Here is an 18,584-nt window from a genome sequence, read left to right as displayed (position 1 = left end):
CCCCACCTGATACCAGAGAATCAGTAAAAAGAATTGCGACGAGTTAAAAAAAACACCAGATTGAACCAGGACTCGTGGAGTCCGTTCTCTTTCAAGGAATCTGCAAGATCTGGATTCATAATTGATCCCACTGTGCGTTTCGAAACGAATGAGGAACAGCCAGCAGAAGTGGATAAGGAAAAAAAGAATATCTACAATCCTACCACTCCATATTACCTCCAAAAGTAGCAGCTAGAAGAGCTTGAAGTAATCGGACTTCTGGTTGAAGCAAGAGGTACCGCTACTCTCTTCATGAAAGATGTGTTTAAGAGGCTTGGAATACCTACATCTATTATTCCGATTGTAACCTTAGCTGCATTGAAAAGATCAATTGCTCTCCTGAAGCATCACCTATATTCGAAATGAAACCAAGTTCAATAGCATTCTTTACTTTTTCGTAACACTTTCCTCTCTAAAACTAGGTATATTTCCACTAATCTCAAAATGTATTTGCAGCTATGTACTTGTAGGAGTTTCATTGTCAAAACAAAATCAATGGTTCACTGAACTTGTAAACATTTATATGGTTAAGTACTCTTTGTCCCTTGTGGCAGCTCACGAATAGTGAGAAGATTTATAAATTAATTAAAAACAACTGGACCTCTGTAAAACCATAAGTTTGCAGCTTTTACTTGTTCTATACAGTTCCTTAACTGAATGTATTATTAAATTCCATTATTAACAGTAATATACCTGTTTTCAGATATATATATATATATATATATATATACAGTATCTATAACTTTTCCTTTGGCATTAGTTTGATTCGCTTCTTGTTTAGTAGAAACTAATCGAACTCCTAAACTCAAGAACCGACGTCAAAATTATTCAGACGGTCTGTAATTAACTGAAATGTTCTTACTTGTACCATGTAATATAGAATGCTTTCAATATAACTTTTAAGAAAGAAAAGACGGTTACTAAAGATACGTAGACCTGTAGCCTATTGAAGTTTTATGGGCTAGAAGCGTTGTGATGCAACTACAAGAATGCACAAACCTACAAAATAATGTAATTGTCAAACCGCAAGATGCTAGCCTACGTTCAACTTCACTGTTTGTAGATTAATATAATTTAATGAAGTTTAACCATGGTATGCATCATACTTGAAAGTGTATGAAAGTTTGGAACCACAAGAAGTTCAAACTTTTTTTCGCTTAGTAACATCTGTGGACAAAGATCTACTGTATTGAATTATATCGATACTTTATGAATCGAGAAGCAGTCTGCCGTTCCTAAACATTAAAGCAGAAACACTTGTCTGTCCATATTTATAGACACGAAGCATGTTATATATTTTCACAGATGATAAACCGATACGAACTGAACAGAGCACTTGAAGGCCAGAAACACATACAAACGCACTACTTTCTATTCATTTTGTATAAACTGCTTGGTTAGTGTCGCACCTCAGCAGGGATGGGAGGTTATTCGAAAATAACCGGTTATTTTAAAATTAATGTAACCTAAGAAAGTTAACCGATCAAAAATAACCGGTTATTTTAAAATTAATGTAACCTAAGAAAGTTAACCGATCAAAAATAACCGGTTATTTTAAAATTAATGTAACCTAAGAAAGTTAACCGACCAAAAATAACCGGTTATTTAAAAATTAATGTAACCTAAGAAAGTTAACCGATCAAAAATAACCGGTTATTTTAAAATTAATGTAACCTAAGAAAGTTAACTGATCAAAAATAACCGGTTATTTTAAAATTAATGTAACCTAAGAAAGTTAACCGATCAAAAATAACCGGTTATTTTAAAATTAATGTAACCTAAGAAAGTTAACTGATCAAAAATAACCGGTTATTTTAAAATTAATGTAACCTAAGAAAGTTAACTGATCAAAAATAACAGGTTATTTATACTTAATGTAACCTAAGAAAGTTAACTGATAAAAATAACTGGTTATTTTAAAATTAATTTAACCTAAGAAAGTTAACTGATCAAAAATAACTGGTTATTTTAAAATTAATGTAACCTAAGAAAGTTAACCGATCAAAAATAACCGGTTATTTTAAAATTAATGTAACCTAAGAAAGTTAACTGATCAAAAATAACCGGTTATTTTAAAATTAATGTAACCTAAGAAAGTTAACCGATCAAAAATAACCGGTTATTTTAAAATTAATGTAACCTAAGAAAGTTAACCGATCAAAAATAACCGGTTATTTTAAAATTAATGTAACCTAAGAAAGTTAACTGATCAAAAATAACTGGTTATTTTAAAATTAATGTAACCTAAGAAAGTTAACCGATCAAAAATAACCGGTTATTTTCCGGTTATTATATATTTTTAACATTTTAAAGTCGTCAAATTACTAAAGAAAACGAAATGAAAGTTTATTTTCAATAAAAATAAAATAACAATTTGCAATCAACTGTAAACGAACCATAAAATACTAGTTAAAAGAATATCATTTGTTGCTGAACATCATCAATGACATCCCTACTCAAAATACAAAAAATAATAAAGGTTATAAAATTGAATTTAGTTAATTACCTCACTCACATTATAGTTGTAGGTAAGATAAATAAAAGAACACAAATTGCATAATTTTTACAATAATAATCTTAGCTATGATGCATTTTGACGAGCAATATTTTCTCCTATAATCTTTAAATACTGAAGTCAAAGTTTCTCGTCGTATGGACAGAGAACATCTAGTCCTCAAGTCCACCAGTGAAAGTGATCGCTTTGGCAAGGTAAGGGGACAATTATATAAAAATATGAATAACCTGTGAAAAAGTTTCTCGCCGTTTGAAATGCTTAAAATACCGCAAGCTAACCGTAAAAGTCAGCGATTAAGATAGGCATATTATATTATTTCATTTTGCCATCTGTGGACAGATGAAGTAAGTAAAGCAGTAACCGCACCCCATCTAAGAATGGCCTACACTTGTTACAACATTAATTTACATTGAAAATCGACATAAACACAAACACGTGCTTTTGTATTGTAGGTCTCCGCTTGACAGTTAATTACAGTGTTGCCGACTCTGCTACGGCTTTGTACATACTGCGTGTTATGTTCAAAGTGTGTCATGGCTCGCTGTATGCCGTCATGTGGCTAGCCGATGAGCCTAGAGAATTCAATTTTCCTACACTTCCGCAGAGGTGTATTACCTATGTGCCAGAGAAGTTGCCTAGCAAGTACGGCGTTCATTCTGAAGAGTACTTACCGATACGTACGGTAACGCCCATAGTGGCAGGAATGTGAACTGTTTGGAAACATGTACTGAGGTGGGGTTTTTTCTTACTGTCGGGATATGGGGAGAGGGTTAAGACGATTACTTACGTGTTTGTTGACATTAACTTGGACGGTCAACATGGACACGGAGCATTTGATTTGTGTTGTGGAATGTTGCCGTACGCAACCGATGATAACAAATACCCTGCGTACGACTTGCCCGCGCAAAACACAGTTCGAAAGAGGTTATGGTAGCACACAGACCGTACAGACCGCCATCTGTTGCTACGACGTTCAAGTTATACCATACACGTTCTCAAGTTCAGATTGAACGCCATGATTAATAGGCAACTTCTCTGACATAAAAGCTGAAACTCGCTTCAAATCGCTGACTCACAACAGTGACGCCATGACACACTTTGAAATGAACACCCAGTATATGACTCTGCTTATTACCTTTCCTTTCATTATCCTCTATTTTTGAAAATAACATTTGCACTTATTCCTCTAACATCCTGTACGTTCGTTTGACCTGTTTAGATATAAACTATATTTCGGTTTTAGAGTATTGAAACGAAATATACCGAACAACTATACAGAATGTTCCAGATGTAAACCAACAAACTTTACCGAAGAATTTGGAACATCTGTCTAAGCAAAAATGTCGCGGACCTAATTAGATACCAGTGTGATAAATTTACTGTATTGATTCTATAATTGATGTTCGTTTTGGCTGCTTCTGGAATTCCAATTTGCATGAAGTTCACAAATTTTGTTTAAAATATCCACAAGAAGAAATGCAATTGCGAAGAGTCAGGTGACCGAGCAGACCTTAGTACTGATCTACCTCTTCTTGTCCAGTGTTCAGCATTTGACCTATCTCCACTAACTTAACGGTTATTTTAGCTCGGCTTGTAACTACGCTGATTACTGCAACATCGCAATGAAATTCAAAACAGTGAAGACAGAGAGAAGGCTGTTTAGTATGAAACAACTAGGCAAAGTCAGGATATTGATGGAATGGTGAGGTCACTAACAGAAAAATCATCATTATGCCATTCTCAATATAAATTAGTACGTTGGTCAATAATTATTTCGAAAACAAAGCCGATGTACCAAGTATTACCTCGCTTTCACTCTGGTAAAGTTTGTCCTTTTGAGAGGGGAAAAACCTGGATGGACGATATAAGAAGTGGAATGATGGAGAGAGGCTGGAAGAACGGGACTGGGAGGCAAGAGAAGAATGGAGGAAGAAGATAAGAATTTAAAGACTTTGGATACAGGAAGATGTAGTTTACATTGTAACCCTGCTAATAAATAAATTATTATTATTGTTGGTTTTTTTTTTTAACTGAAAGTTAGAATTTATAAAACAGTTATATTACCGGTTGTTCTGTATGGTGGTGAAACTTGGACTCTCACTTTGAGAGAGGAATAGAGATTAAGGGTGTTTGAGAATAAGGTGCTTAGGAAAATATCTGGGGCTAAGAGGGATGAAGTTACAGGAGAATGGAGAAAATTACACAACGTAGAACTGCACATATTATATTCTTCACCTGATATAATTAGGAACATTAAATCCAGACGTTTGAGATGGGCAGGGCATGTAGCACGTATGGGTGAATCCAGAAATGCATATAGAGTGTTAGTTGGGAGGCCGAGACGTAGATGGGAGGATAATATTACATTGGATTTGAGGGAGGTGGGATATAATAGTAGAGACTGGATTAATCTTGCTCGGGATAGGGACCGATGGGCTTATGTGAGGGCGGCAATGAACCTCCGGGTTCCTTAAAAGCCATAAGTAAAGGTATTATTATTATTATTATTATTATTATTATTATTATTATTATTATTGTTGTTGTTATTGTTGTTGTTATAACATAAACTAGAGATAAGGAATTCCTACGAAGTGTCGCGCAATGTAACATGCTACACTAAATGCCAGAGGGCGACTTGCTCTGAGACAGGAAGGTAATGCCAGTGTCGTTATAATGTGAGCGTTTTAAACCGTACGGATTGCTACAGATTCTTAGAAGTGCGAATGTTACTCTCTTTGCAGCAGGGGTGGGGATGCTTCGAATGCAATAGAATATAGGCAACTGCAGAGATTAGGGAAATAACCGTAGTAATAAAGTGATGCATTATCAACTTATTTAATTATCAACTCTGCTTACAGGGTATGGACACGTGACCCCGCTGTCCAAGGGGGGCAAGATTTTCTGCATCTTGTACGCCATGCTGGGAATCCCCCTGACGCTTGTGCTGCTGACTGCGCTGGTGGAGCGGCTCATGGTGCCCGCCACCATGCTGCTGCAGTTCCTCAACTCCCGCCTGGGCCACCTGTACCAGCCCTTCAACATCCGCCTGCTGCACCTGTTCCTGGTGGGCTCCATGCTGGTCTGCATCTTCTTCCTGGCGCCGGCCGCGGTGTTCGCCACCCTGGAGCCAGACTGGGACTTCCTGGACTCGCTGTACTACTGCTTCATCTCCCTGACCACGATCGGCCTGGGCGACTACATCCCCGGGGACTCCCCGAACCAGCCCTACCGGCCGGTCTACAAGGTCGCCACTACTGGTCAGTATAACACAGGGCATTACTTAATATAGCATCCGCCCCGATTTTTCTGGGATAGCCCCGGATCTTTTGAAGATATTTCGGGATACAAAATTGTCTCGAATTTTTCAAGATGACATGATTTATCCCGATTTACATTTTTCTACATTCGTAGTACCAGTAATGTTTTAAGGGCTCTGAACTGTAAACTTGGCAATATAATATGTAGTCGGTTACCACTACCGTGTTGGTAGCAGGTCTGTATCTCATTTGCTTCAGAATTGAATTGAATATGAGCAGTAGCTAATGAAAGGAGCTGGCAGTGTCAGTATGTGCAGTTGAGAGATGTTATGAATCGTGTGATTGGCCAGTATGAGAGATGTTATGAATCATGTGATTGGCCAGTATGAGAGATGTTATGAATCATGTGATTGGCCAGTATGAGAGATGTTATGAATCATGTGATTGGCCAGTATGAGAGATGTTATGAATCATGTGATTGGCCAGTATGAGAGATGTTATGAATCATGTGATTGGCCAGTATGAGAGATGTTATGAATCATGTGATTGGCCAGTATGAGAGATGTTATGAATCATGTGATTGGCCAGCGTGAGAGATGTTATGAATCATGTGAGTGGCCAGTATGAGAGATGTTATGAATCATGTGATTGGCCAATATGAGAGATGTTATGAATCATGTGATTGGCCAGTGTGAGAGATGTTATGAATCATGTGATTGGCCAGTGTGAGAGATGTTATGAATCATGTGATTGGCCAGTATGAGAGATGTTATGAATCGTGTGATTGGCCAGTATGAGAGATGTTATGAATCGTGTGATTGGCCAGTGTGAGAGATGTTATGAATCGTGTGATTGGCCAGTGTGAGAGATGTTATGAATCGTGTGAGTGGCCAGTATGAGAGATGTTATGAATCATGTGATTGGCCAGTATGAGAGATGTTATGAATCATGTGATTGGCCAGTATGAGAGATGTTATGAATCATGTGATTGGCCAGTATGAGAGATGTTATGAATCATGTGATTGGCCAATATGAGAGATGTTATGAATCATGTGATTGGCCAGTATGAGAGATGTTATGAATCATGTGATTGGCCAGTATGAGAGATGCTATGAATCATGTGATTGGCCAGTATGAGAGATGTTATGAATCATGTGATTGGCCAGTATGAGAGATGTTATGAATCATGTGATTGACCAGTATGAGAGATGTTATGAATCATGTGATTGGCCAGTATGAGAGATGTTATGAATCATGTGATTGGCCAGTATGAGAGATGTTATGAATCATGTGATTGGCCAGCGTGAGATGTTATGAATCATGTGAGTGGCCAGTATGAGAGATGTTATGAATCATGTGATTGGCCAATATGAGAGATGTTATGAATCATGTGATTGGCCAGTATGAGAGATGTTATGAATCATGTGATTGGCCAGTGTGAGAGATGTTATGAATCATGTGATTGGCCAGTATGAGAGATGTTATGAATCGTGTGATTGGCCAGTATGAGAGATGTTATGAATCGTGTGATTGGCCAGTGTGAGAGATGTTATGAATCGTGTGATTGGCCAGTGTGAGAGATGTTATGAATCATGTGAGTGGCCAGTATGAGAGATGTTATGAATCATGTGATTGGCCAGTATGAGAGATGTTATGAATCATGTGATTGGCCAGTATGAGAGATGTTATGAATCATGTGATTGGCCAGTATGAGAGATGTTATGAATCATGTGATTGGCCAGTATGAGAGATGTTATGAATCATGTGATTGGCCAGTATGAGAGATGTTATGAATCATGTGATTGGCCAGTATGAGAGATGTTATGAATCATGTGATTGGCCAGCGTGAGAGATGTTATGAATCATGTGATTTGCCAGCGTGAGAGATGTTATGAATCATGTGATTTGCCAGCGTGAGAGATGTTATGAATCATGTGATTGGCCAATATGAGAGATGTTATGAATCATGTGATTGGCCAGTATGAGAGATGTTATGAATCATGTGATTGGCCAGTGTGAGAGATGTTATGAATCATGTGATTGGCCAGTATGAGAGATGTTATGAATCGTGTGATTGGCCAGTATGAGAGATGTTATGAATCGTGTGATTGGCCAGTGTGAGAGATGTTATGAATCGTGTGATTGGCCAGTGTGAGAGATGTTATGAATCATGTGAGTGGCCAGTATGAGAGATGTTATGAATCATGTGAGTGGCCAGTATGAGAGATGTTATGAATCATGTGATTGGCCAGTATGAGAGATGTTATGAATCATGTGATTGGCCAGTATGAGAGATGTTATGAATCATGTGATTGGCCAGTGTGAGAGATGTTATGAATCATGTGATTGGCCAGTGTGAGAGATGTTATGAATCATGTGAGTGGCCAGTATGAGAGATGTTATGAATCATGTGAGTGGCCAGTATGAGAGATGTTATGGCCAGTATGAGAGATGTTATGAATCTTGTGATTGACCAGTGTGAGAGATGTTATGAATCATGTGATTGGCCAGTATGAGAGATGTTATGGCCAGTATGAGAGATGTTATGAATCGTATGATTGGCCAGTATGAGAGATGTTATGAATCGTGTGATTGGCCAGTATGAGAGATGTTATGAATCATGTGATTGGCCAGTATGAGAGGTGTTATGAATCATGTGATTGGCCAGTATGAGAGATGTTATGAATCGTGTGATTGGCCAGTATGAGAGATGTTATGAATCGTGTGATTGGCCAGTATGAGAGATGTTATGAATCGTGTGATTGGCCAGTATGAGAGATGTTATGAATCATGTGAGAAACGTTTTCATCCTGCGCAATATACTAGACTCACGCTACAAGATTACATTTTCATATGATAAGTACTCTCTTCCTCACAAGGCTTTTCTCCAGCTCTTCGAGGGAAGGGAGTAAACATGCATGAGGTATAATTCCAACAAGATGGGTGTAAGATCGTACACTAAATATAGTGTTTGATTTTCTTAATGAGCATTTTCGTCGTGGAGTAACCTCTAATCGGTATCAGAAAGATTCCATGGCCTTGGGTGGATTTGGCCTGCCTGTTCACCGGACTTAAAATTTCTAGTGATTTCCAGTTAAGACTTGAGGGAATTCTGAAGGACCAAGTTTACCAGAATAACCCTCACACAGTTGAGGAATTGAAAGCCAACATTCAAACTGCTGCACAGGAAATTCGTGATGAAACTCTCGAGAAAGTAGTGGGTGGGTGGCGGCTGCTGGAGATCCAGTACTGAAAATCTTTTTTCATACCATCAAATTCCCAGCTTTCACGGATACTTTAATATCGTGACTAACGTAACACCTGAAATATAACATTTCTGAGGTGTTGAGTCTTTTTGTGAAGGTCCTGTATATAGATCTGGCTGTTCGCTGTTGCAGGGTACCTGTTGGTGGGGCTCACCTTCATGATGCTCACCCTCACCGTGTTCTACGACATCCCCCAACTCAACTTCGGGTTATTCTTTCTGATGCGTTCGGATGAGACGACAGGAGACCCGGAGAAGGTTCGACTACAGACTCCCGGGGCTGTGGGGCCTAAATACACTCAGCAGCTGGACGACGGCGGCGTGGGGCGGAGGGCGGTCGTGAGGGTCAAATCGCGACGAGACGACTCGCCAAGCCCTGAGGACACGACCCCTGTGCACGCTAGACCCTAAGCCACCCTGTATGTACTGATAACTAGAAGTATTACCTAAAGCGTGCGGGTAAACCCCACTTCCGTGTCATTCCCTTTCATCCATGTCTGTTTTTAGATTCCCGGACGGTCTATTCTGATCTCAATACTTCTAGCCCTTAACTAGCATTTACTGTTCATGTAAATGACCTCCAGTCCGATTTATGGAATTATACATCCTCTCCAAGAAGTAGGTAGCTATCTGCCATGTGCCTCCCTGCATGTTGAATCTATCCACGAGTTGCATTCATACACAAACTTATTATTTTCATATATTATGATTAATGTTTATTAAACCACCCAACATTCCATGTGCCATTCCTCTGTGTTCTTTTATATGCCACTATTCATTTTATCTTTTTATTACACATCTCATACTTTCATGCCCGACCTCAAATTTTAACCATCATACAAGTTCGTTTATGAAACTGGACATAACAGCAATATAACTTGTTATCGACTCCCGGTGTAGGAGATGTAACCCTAGACACTTCTGCCTCCGATATCTTAACTCAGCAAGGACTGAACTGCACATTCAGGTGTGATGAAGAAACAACGAAGCTGAGAATGTGCAAACGCCGCTGACCTATCCTATGCTGATCCACGAGAAACTTCACCTGCCATATCTGTGTCATCAGTCTCCAAGAAGCACTCTTCTTCCACAGGTAGGACTTGTGTTTAGCGAAGATCATGAATTCAAAATGTGGAGAAGACGATAATATCAGTCTAGTATATACAGTCACGAAGCTTGAGTTGTTAGGGTGCTAGGAACAATAGACTGTGCTGGTACTATTTCGCATTGCCTGTAATGAGGCGATATTAGCGATCATAGTGGTTAGCAACTATTTATGGATGCATATTTACTTCGTGACTGTATATAGTAGACAGAAAATAAATTATGTGTATCTACATTAAAGCAGAATGATGTAAATTGTAATTGTTGGAACTTGTCCGTTAATTTTAAATTTATTGTAACCATAAAAAAATTAACAGAGTTTCTCATTGTGTGATAGAACTAGGCTAAAATTAAAGTCGTTGGACTTTTTGTATCCATTTAATTATAATTTGTAATTATTTGCATTAACAATAATAATAATAAAATAATATTATTATTAATATTATTATTGTTATTATTATTATTATTATTATTATTATTATTATTATTATTATTATTATTATTATTATTATTATTATTATTATGTATCAGTTGTTTGTGGAAAACAAGCAAGTAAACTCTTTATATCCAAAAACAATATTGTTTTCGATTACAACGGATAGCATACGTTATAGAGCTCAAACTCAACATTGCAACATTTAAACACTAATCACATGCCAGTAACTAACGAGTTGAGGAAAGAAATATAAATTATTTACTGCCATTTCTTACGAAAAGGAGTATGGTTAACAATGTCAATTGCTAAATACCGGTAGTTGTATTTTAATGTGTTATTTCAAATTTGAAACAAATTGCTTTAATATGCTGTGTACAAGGTGCTAGGGGTATATTGCAAATATTGTTAGAGGTAATCGAGTAAAGTGTGCTGAACCACATCATGTAAAGGTTTCTTAGTCTTAAAAGTTATTTTTATACATGAAGAAGTACCACAGTCTACTATATACAGTCGCGAAGCTCAATATGTAGTAAAAATGCAAACATGGGTAGTTGCCCACCACTAGGATCGCTACTATCGCCTCATCATCGCAGATCTCTCTCCTTGCAGCTGACAAAATATGGAAAAATTAACACCTTCCTTCCATTATCGAAATATTAAATGGATAAAGTTAATTTGTTGTTTTAATGAATTATATTAAATTCCACCATAAACTCGAAGATACCTGCAAGAAATAGGTTAATATTATTTTTGTTTGTGCAAAACGAACTGAAATTTACTATAATAGCTTCATTCATTCAAGATTATAGCGATAATTAACTATGAAACCAATAAATATTAATTTGCATTTCCCTTTGCAACAATAATAATGGAAATATGAATTAATGGAGTAACTTACGTGTACCGGTACTTGTAGTGTAGGCTTACGTAGTTAACAAAGTCGGATGAGGTTAAGCAATAATAATCACACCAGAATTGGAAATAAAACGTGATCAATAAATTTTATTGTAACAGACTTTTTCTACGTCTCTAGTAAAGTAACAAATAAAAATAACAACAAAATTAATAGCTATAATTAAAAACATATCCTTTGAAAAAAAAAAAGTAGGCCTAAGCAATAATAATCCCACCAGAATTGAAAATAAAACGTGATCAATAAATTTCATTAAAACAAACTTAATTTTTCTACGTCTTTAGTAAAATAACACATAAAAATAATAACAAAATTAATAGCTACAATTAAAAATATATCCTCTGAAAAAAAAAAGTAGACCTAACCTTTATTTCTCTGGAAATTTAGCAGCCTAAGTGACAGAACTTTAACCGGTATCTAATGTCCTTTCGGTTAGACTGAAACATTTCATTGTGAAATTTAAGGATATAATGTATTCTAACAGTCACAAAGAACTTCAAATTAACAGTTTTGTTTCTGCACAGCATTCTTGTGGAAACCCAGGAACCTTTCTGAATCTTTCGGAAATCGGAAAAAGGATAACTCTGGCCTCTTTCTCTTACTGTTGCTACAATTTATAGCACTACAAACGTCTCCTCCTTGTCCCATATTATTATTCCAATTATTATATTTTAGCCATTAACATTTTAATTATAACCAATAACGAACATATCACAAGTGTCAATGTGAAATACGCAACGAGCTAGCACTCGATAGAAATACGACACAGTCCAAAGTCGACCATGGACAGTCTATTGTTTCCAGTTGCTAACCGCTTGGAGCGCTTTATCACGAGATTTGCAAAAAAACACCTCAAGCTTCGCGACTGTATATAGTAGACTGTGGAAGTACCATGTTTTTAGGTTAGTTAATATTTACAGGTGATTTGTTTTCTTTATGTGAGATACAGTAGTTACGCGGAGGCCCAAGTTTGTGGGGTTGTCTATCATCCAGTCTGATTGTGAAGGTCTTCGTACTGTAACAGCAAACCAAACAATTTAAAACAATCAAATGTTTGCGTTAACACATGCGATTAAATTATTTATTTTGTACTGGAATACACTTTTATTCTCATAAGGAAGACAGACTGCAGTGGAGCAAAATAATTCAAAGTAATGTTATCTAAATTACGAAGTTAAAAAAGGCTTCATAAACGATGTGAGATTCAGTTCTCAACTGTCACGAAAGAATTAAAATAAATTCACATTAAAAATTGTTATTGAAGTAAAAGAAACAAAAGAAATAAAATAATCTCTCATTTATTAACAAAAGTTAATATTTTCTTAGCTAACTGTTGTTTAGTAAACTGTCGGAAGACAGTTTGGGACCTCCTAAGTGACAGCAATAAGGTGCACTCATGAGACAACTAAGCCAGGAGATAAGGGGGTAGGTTGGCCAGTTCCTTTCCCCCTCCATTGCATACATCGCTGACCAGATACATATTCCACTAATCAGACTTCAGATGTATACAAACAATTGTTCTTCCTCTGACACATATCGTCAAGTGAGATGCACTGCCTGGTAATAGATGTGCATATCAGCCAGAACCTCAGACAGAGGTACCTTAACTAGTGTAGACTTTTTTTAGAAACCTTGGGTCACATTACGAAGGAAACAACGTCCTGGTGCGATCCACGATCCTCCTCACGATCGAGTCTTGGGTAAATAGCAACGAACATTAATCTGTTTGGAATTCCAAGATTTATAAATCGTAGCCAATAGAGCTCCTTTGCAAGGTATGCAGATTTTCAGCTGAGTGCGCTCCTAGTGTAATGGCAGTTGACATTGGACATATACGTCAACATATATACCTAACTTGGAGTCAGGCCACAAAGGGAAACATTGAAGGAGAGGAATTCGATCCGGTGCTGTGGATTGAATTCGGCGTAGCTCAGTGGTCAGAGCGCTTGGTACGTAGAACCAAGGACCCGGGTTCGATCCCCGGCGCCGGAACGAATTTTTCTCCTCTAATATTAATAGTAATCGTTGCACCCAAAAAGCAGTTTTAATACTGGACCCTTAAATTTTAGCAGTCTTTACGAAATTAATCAAGGTCAGTGCACTTGGCCATTAGAGTATTTATGTTGAATTAGGCCACCATGTGATCGTATAGCCTAAACTGACGGGCGTTTCATTACCCATAAAACATCAGATAGTAAAATACGTGACACATTTATGGGAAAACTATTGTAGCAAGGGAAAAGTAAAAAGGGCGTTATTTTACATGCATTTTTCTTAAATACCAAAATATTTGCACCTATACCCCAAACACCCTATGTAATAAACATTTAATATACAAATTTTTTTTTTATATATGGTCTGTATCTCTAAACGAGGGCACTGGCTTATTAAAAAGTTATCAGAGTTCGTGTTTCGATTGGCTCTGCTGAAATACTGATCCGTAGCTGTCAAGGTGCTAAATATGGATCCTTCAATTGTCTGTGAATTCATTTATTGAAAAACTAGCCGTACCCGTGCGCTCCGCTGCACCCGTTAGAAATAAATATAAAGTAATTACATAATTGAAATAGGACATTTGATCCAGGGAACATTCGTGTTTGATAGAAGGATAAATCGTTTAATATGTTACTTAATTTAAATTGCATCTAAATAATTAAAATGCGATCATTTTGGTCCAGAGACACTCATTTGGTGCAATGACAATTCCTTTAACCTGTTTCTAATTTTTATTACATGCAATCATAGTTTAATGAAGATTTAATGTGTATATTTTATTTTACTTGTTATAGGTTTCCATTGATTTATGGTAATAACTTAATTTTAACCCTTGTTTTCTACGTATTCAGTAAATGGCGCTTGGCCCACTATGGTTATGAACCCTTCAAATAACTTAAATTATATTATATTATATTATATTATATTATATTATATTACATTACCTTACATTACATTACATTATATTATATTATATTATATCAGAAGTTACTGTAATAACATTGTAGCATTATGTCCATCTAGAGAAACTACACTTTCCAATAGTGAAATAATAATTAATTATACAAATCGGTTAATTTAGCTTCCGATATTACTTCATACAAACATAGAAATATTCTCTGTAGGCTATCTTTAATAGCTTTCGATTGTTGCTGTCCAAGGCCCCTTATAGACGAAGTCATTTCTTTTTTAATTCATTACACGGCCTTAGATGGCAGTTATTTTAATTTTAAAACTCATTTATCTCATTAAATATCAGTCCTATCAAAATTTTTCAAGGAATAAAACTTATCGCAAATTATTTTAAAGAAACTTTTGTTATGTAACATTTTTCACAAAAATCAATAATAAGCGCGATATTTCGATTTATTTAATTCAGGCCCCCTTATAACCCCCCTTTTAAATAATGTATTTTGAATGCCATATAGCCTAAAATCTAAGTTACAACGAACATAATTTATATTCCAATTTTCATCGAAATCCGTTCAGCCATTATCGCTTGAAAAGGTAATAACATACAGACAGACATACAAACAAAAATTTCAAAAAAGCGATTTTCGGTTTCAGGGTGGTTAATTATATATGTTAGGACCAATTATTTTTGGAAAATCGAAAATTGCCAGAAAAATTTCGGCCACAGATTTATTATTAGTATAGATGAATAAAAATTATGGTACCGATATGTAGAATCAGTTTTATGTTTTTTTAGTCTTTCCGCAATCTCTTCATCAATTGTAAACTTCAAATCTAAAAATTGTACAGCACTGTTGCTATTTCTCATTCGTTTGTTCTGTTGCAGATGATGTCATTGAATTTTCTGCTGCCTGAGGTCAGTGAAGCCTACAGGCACCGATACGTAAATGGCATGGATCTGGTTGTGATGACTAGTGAATGAAGATTTCAACTTTTGTAATGACAATCATGAATTGCGTAGTGATCAGAGCTGTGAATTATAAGGAAATTTGCTGGTGACACCAAAAAGAATACATACATTTAAAAAAATATATTTTGAAGATTTTCAATACATTTTTCCTTCTGAAAATATATTTTATGCCCATAAATATTTTATTGTAAATTGCTATAAAATATAACGATAATGTAATTAAATCCAAGCCAGTGTATTGACTTCAAAGAATCACCAAACTGTTTTAAAAGTTGCTGTCACCAGATATGTGTACATATGTATTTATGTAAGACGTTTGTATGTCCTGTGAGCACAAAGACTTATGATTACATGGTACCATTTTCTACCTAGAAACGAGTTACGACATTAACAAAATACGTGAAATTCTATTGTTACCAGCACAGATAGAATGCATTTTGTCGAATTAGTTGTAATGTGAGAGTATATATATCTAAACTAATTTTATAATACCCTTAGAAAATCAACTCACGCTACATTTACTAGGTGATAATAGAATTTTTACTTGCATTTTATATACGTATGTAAAAGAGAGATCCATATTATTCCCACTTCCTATTGCTAATATTTGAAAGCATTTTCATATTATAAAACGAAAGACCAGATGCATTTTTATAAATAAAACACTGAAAAATAGAACAGTATAAGTTTTTTATTTTCATTATAATGTTTTAGATAGGCCGTAATGTTTATTACCAGAAATTTAATGTCTGTTTTCATCCCCCATGACACTTACGGCTAAGTACACTAATGACTGGGAATAGTTTGCAACTGTCATTAATATATTCAGTGATTTGCATATACGTGAAATGGTAGTACACAACAGCTATTCTCTAATAAACATTCCTTTATCAGAAACGCCGACCAAGGCACTGCACTGGGTACCTGCCGTATTTAATACAGTATCGGTACATAATGATCATTGCTACAGCGTCTTTAATCTGAACAGCTGCCTGTTATGTTAAAATGGGACTGAAAATGGTATCATATACATCCTCTGCAAATACTGTGTATATGGAAAATTATTGATCTCCCTAGATTGAACACCACTTATCTTCGAAAGTACATCTTTACTCAGTGTTTGTACTAAGCATCTGTCAAAATGTCAGCTTATAACAACATAGTCTGCAAATTACAATAAACATTACACCAACTGTCTTATATTTACAAAATGTCATTTCACCTCCAGCAGTACATTAGTAAGTTGCTCCTATTGTACAGTGCATCCACGAGGATTGTCCGGGCAAAGGGTACGCACACAAAGAACGCAGGTTTCCCGCTTTCAGGTTGCCGGCGCCGACACGCGCCAAGAAGTTCTGCCTGTTAACTACTGAGGTCCGAACAGACAGGATACTGTACAGGTTCGTACTGTCACCCTCTGAGGAGTTTAGTGCTGAGAGGAATGCGGTTCCGACTAGTCTAGCGCGGTACTGGAGTGGGAGGGGACAGTGACAGCGGCAGTCTGGAAGGAAGTACAATCATACTGAAAACATTCGCCCAATTTACGAGAGCAGTATGCCTATTAGTTTTCTAAAGTATTTTTGGCGAGATAGAGATACAACCATTCGTACTTAGGTGTTCAGAGAAGGAAAATATTTTAGAAAATTTTATTTATTTATTTATTTATTTATTTATTCATTTATTCATTTATTCATTTATTCATTTATTCATTTATTCATTTATTCATTTATTCATTTATTGATTGATTGATTCATTCATTCATTCATTCATACATTCATTCATTCTGGTGAAGTTAAGGCCATCACACCACCAGAAACACAAATACAATAAATAAATAAAAACAAAAATCTGTAATTTCCTAGTACCCGGTACTCGTTACATAGGCCAGTTTTACACTAATCCTATACATATGTAGTATAACTTGTTGCTTGTGGGCCATCCCAAACCTCGACCTCCACTCCTAAGAGCGCCAGTCCTTACATACCCGTCAGTCAAGGCCTTCTGACAAATAATAGCAATTGACAACAGATATCTCGGTCATGACAACCTCATAAAATATCCTACCAATTGAATAATCGATCTTGCTACGTACAACATAATTATATTATATTATTACCCATTTCAGCGAGTACTGACGACCACTGCAAAATACGACAATTTGGTCCAGGGAGCATTCTCTTTTGGCACAAGGATGATTTATGTAACATGTTTCTAAATTAGTCTTTTAAATACGGCTACATTCTTTAATAAATCACTGAAAAAGAAATGTGAATATAGGAAATGGAGTGAGTACGAAATTATTATTATTTTTTGGCGCATCATTTTTACGTAAATAACGACAAATAAAAAGGGATTATTAGCAAGTACGTACACTGCGTTTGTCAAATGCGCATCACCATGCTTTCTAAAAGGCACTTTTCAGTGCCCGACACCCCGACTTATATTTTATGATGTGTTCTTTCTTGCTTTAGGGGGCTCCGCCCCCCTAAAAACCCGTTGGGGACTTTGTCCCCACACCCTCATATAATTATTTATAGTAACCTAATTAATCGGTCCATCACATTTGAGTTGAAGGTACGAGTTATATTTTATAATGTGTTCTTTCTTGTTTTAGGGGGCGGAGCCCCCTAAAAACCCCTGTTGGGGACTTGGCCCCAAACCTTCGTGCAATTAATTTATAGTAATTAACCGGTCCATTACCTTTGGGTTGAAGGTACGAGTTACATTTTATAATGTGTTCTTTCTTGGTTTAGGGGCGCTCTGCCCCCTAAAAACCCCTGTTGGGGACTTAGTCCCCAAACCCTCATTCAGTTAATTTATAGTAGCCTAATTAATCGGCCCAATACATTTGGGTTCAAGGTACGACTTATAGTTTATGATGTGTTCTTTCTTGCTTTAGGGGGCTCCGCCCCCTAAAACCCCTCTTGGGGACTTGGCCCCCAAACCTTCATGCAATTAATTTATGATAATTAACCGGTCCATCACATTTGAGTTGAAGGTACCGGTACATTCTTTAATAAATCACTGAAAAACAAATGTGAATATATAGGATGTGGAGTGAGTACGAAATTATTATTATTTTTGGCGCATCATTTTTACGTAAATAACGACAAATAAAAACTAACATGCCACATAACATTATTTTAAGAAATACAGGAAACAAGCATGAATAATATTC

The 18,584-nt window shown here is 36.3% G+C and overlaps 1 protein-coding gene across 4 annotated transcripts in view; it reads left to right on the top strand.

The window, feature by feature from the left end:
* LOC138713948 (potassium channel subfamily K member 1-like) overlaps positions 1-16,608 on the top strand; it is a 164,030-nt gene extending 147,422 nt beyond the window's left edge. For all 4 annotated transcript variants that reach the window (XM_069846517.1, XM_069846519.1, XM_069846520.1 and 1 more), the window contains 3 exons: positions 5,413-5,811; positions 9,210-10,169; positions 15,323-16,608. In XM_069846517.1, the coding sequence (XP_069702618.1) occupies positions 5,413-5,811; positions 9,210-9,487 (677 nt within the window). In that variant the 3' untranslated portion in view covers positions 9,488-10,169; positions 15,323-16,608. The remainder of the gene's footprint in view (positions 1-5,412; positions 5,812-9,209; positions 10,170-15,322) is intronic.
* The last annotated feature ends 1,976 nt before the right edge of the window (positions 16,609-18,584 follow it).

This window comes from Periplaneta americana, chromosome 14 (genome assembly GCF_040183065.1).
Source record: "Periplaneta americana isolate PAMFEO1 chromosome 14, P.americana_PAMFEO1_priV1, whole genome shotgun sequence".
In the NCBI taxonomy this organism is placed as follows: Eukaryota; Metazoa; Arthropoda; class Insecta; order Blattodea; family Blattidae; genus Periplaneta; species Periplaneta americana.
The sequence above is the reverse complement of the archived record's forward strand: the minus strand, read 5'-3'. Positions and strand labels throughout refer to the sequence as shown.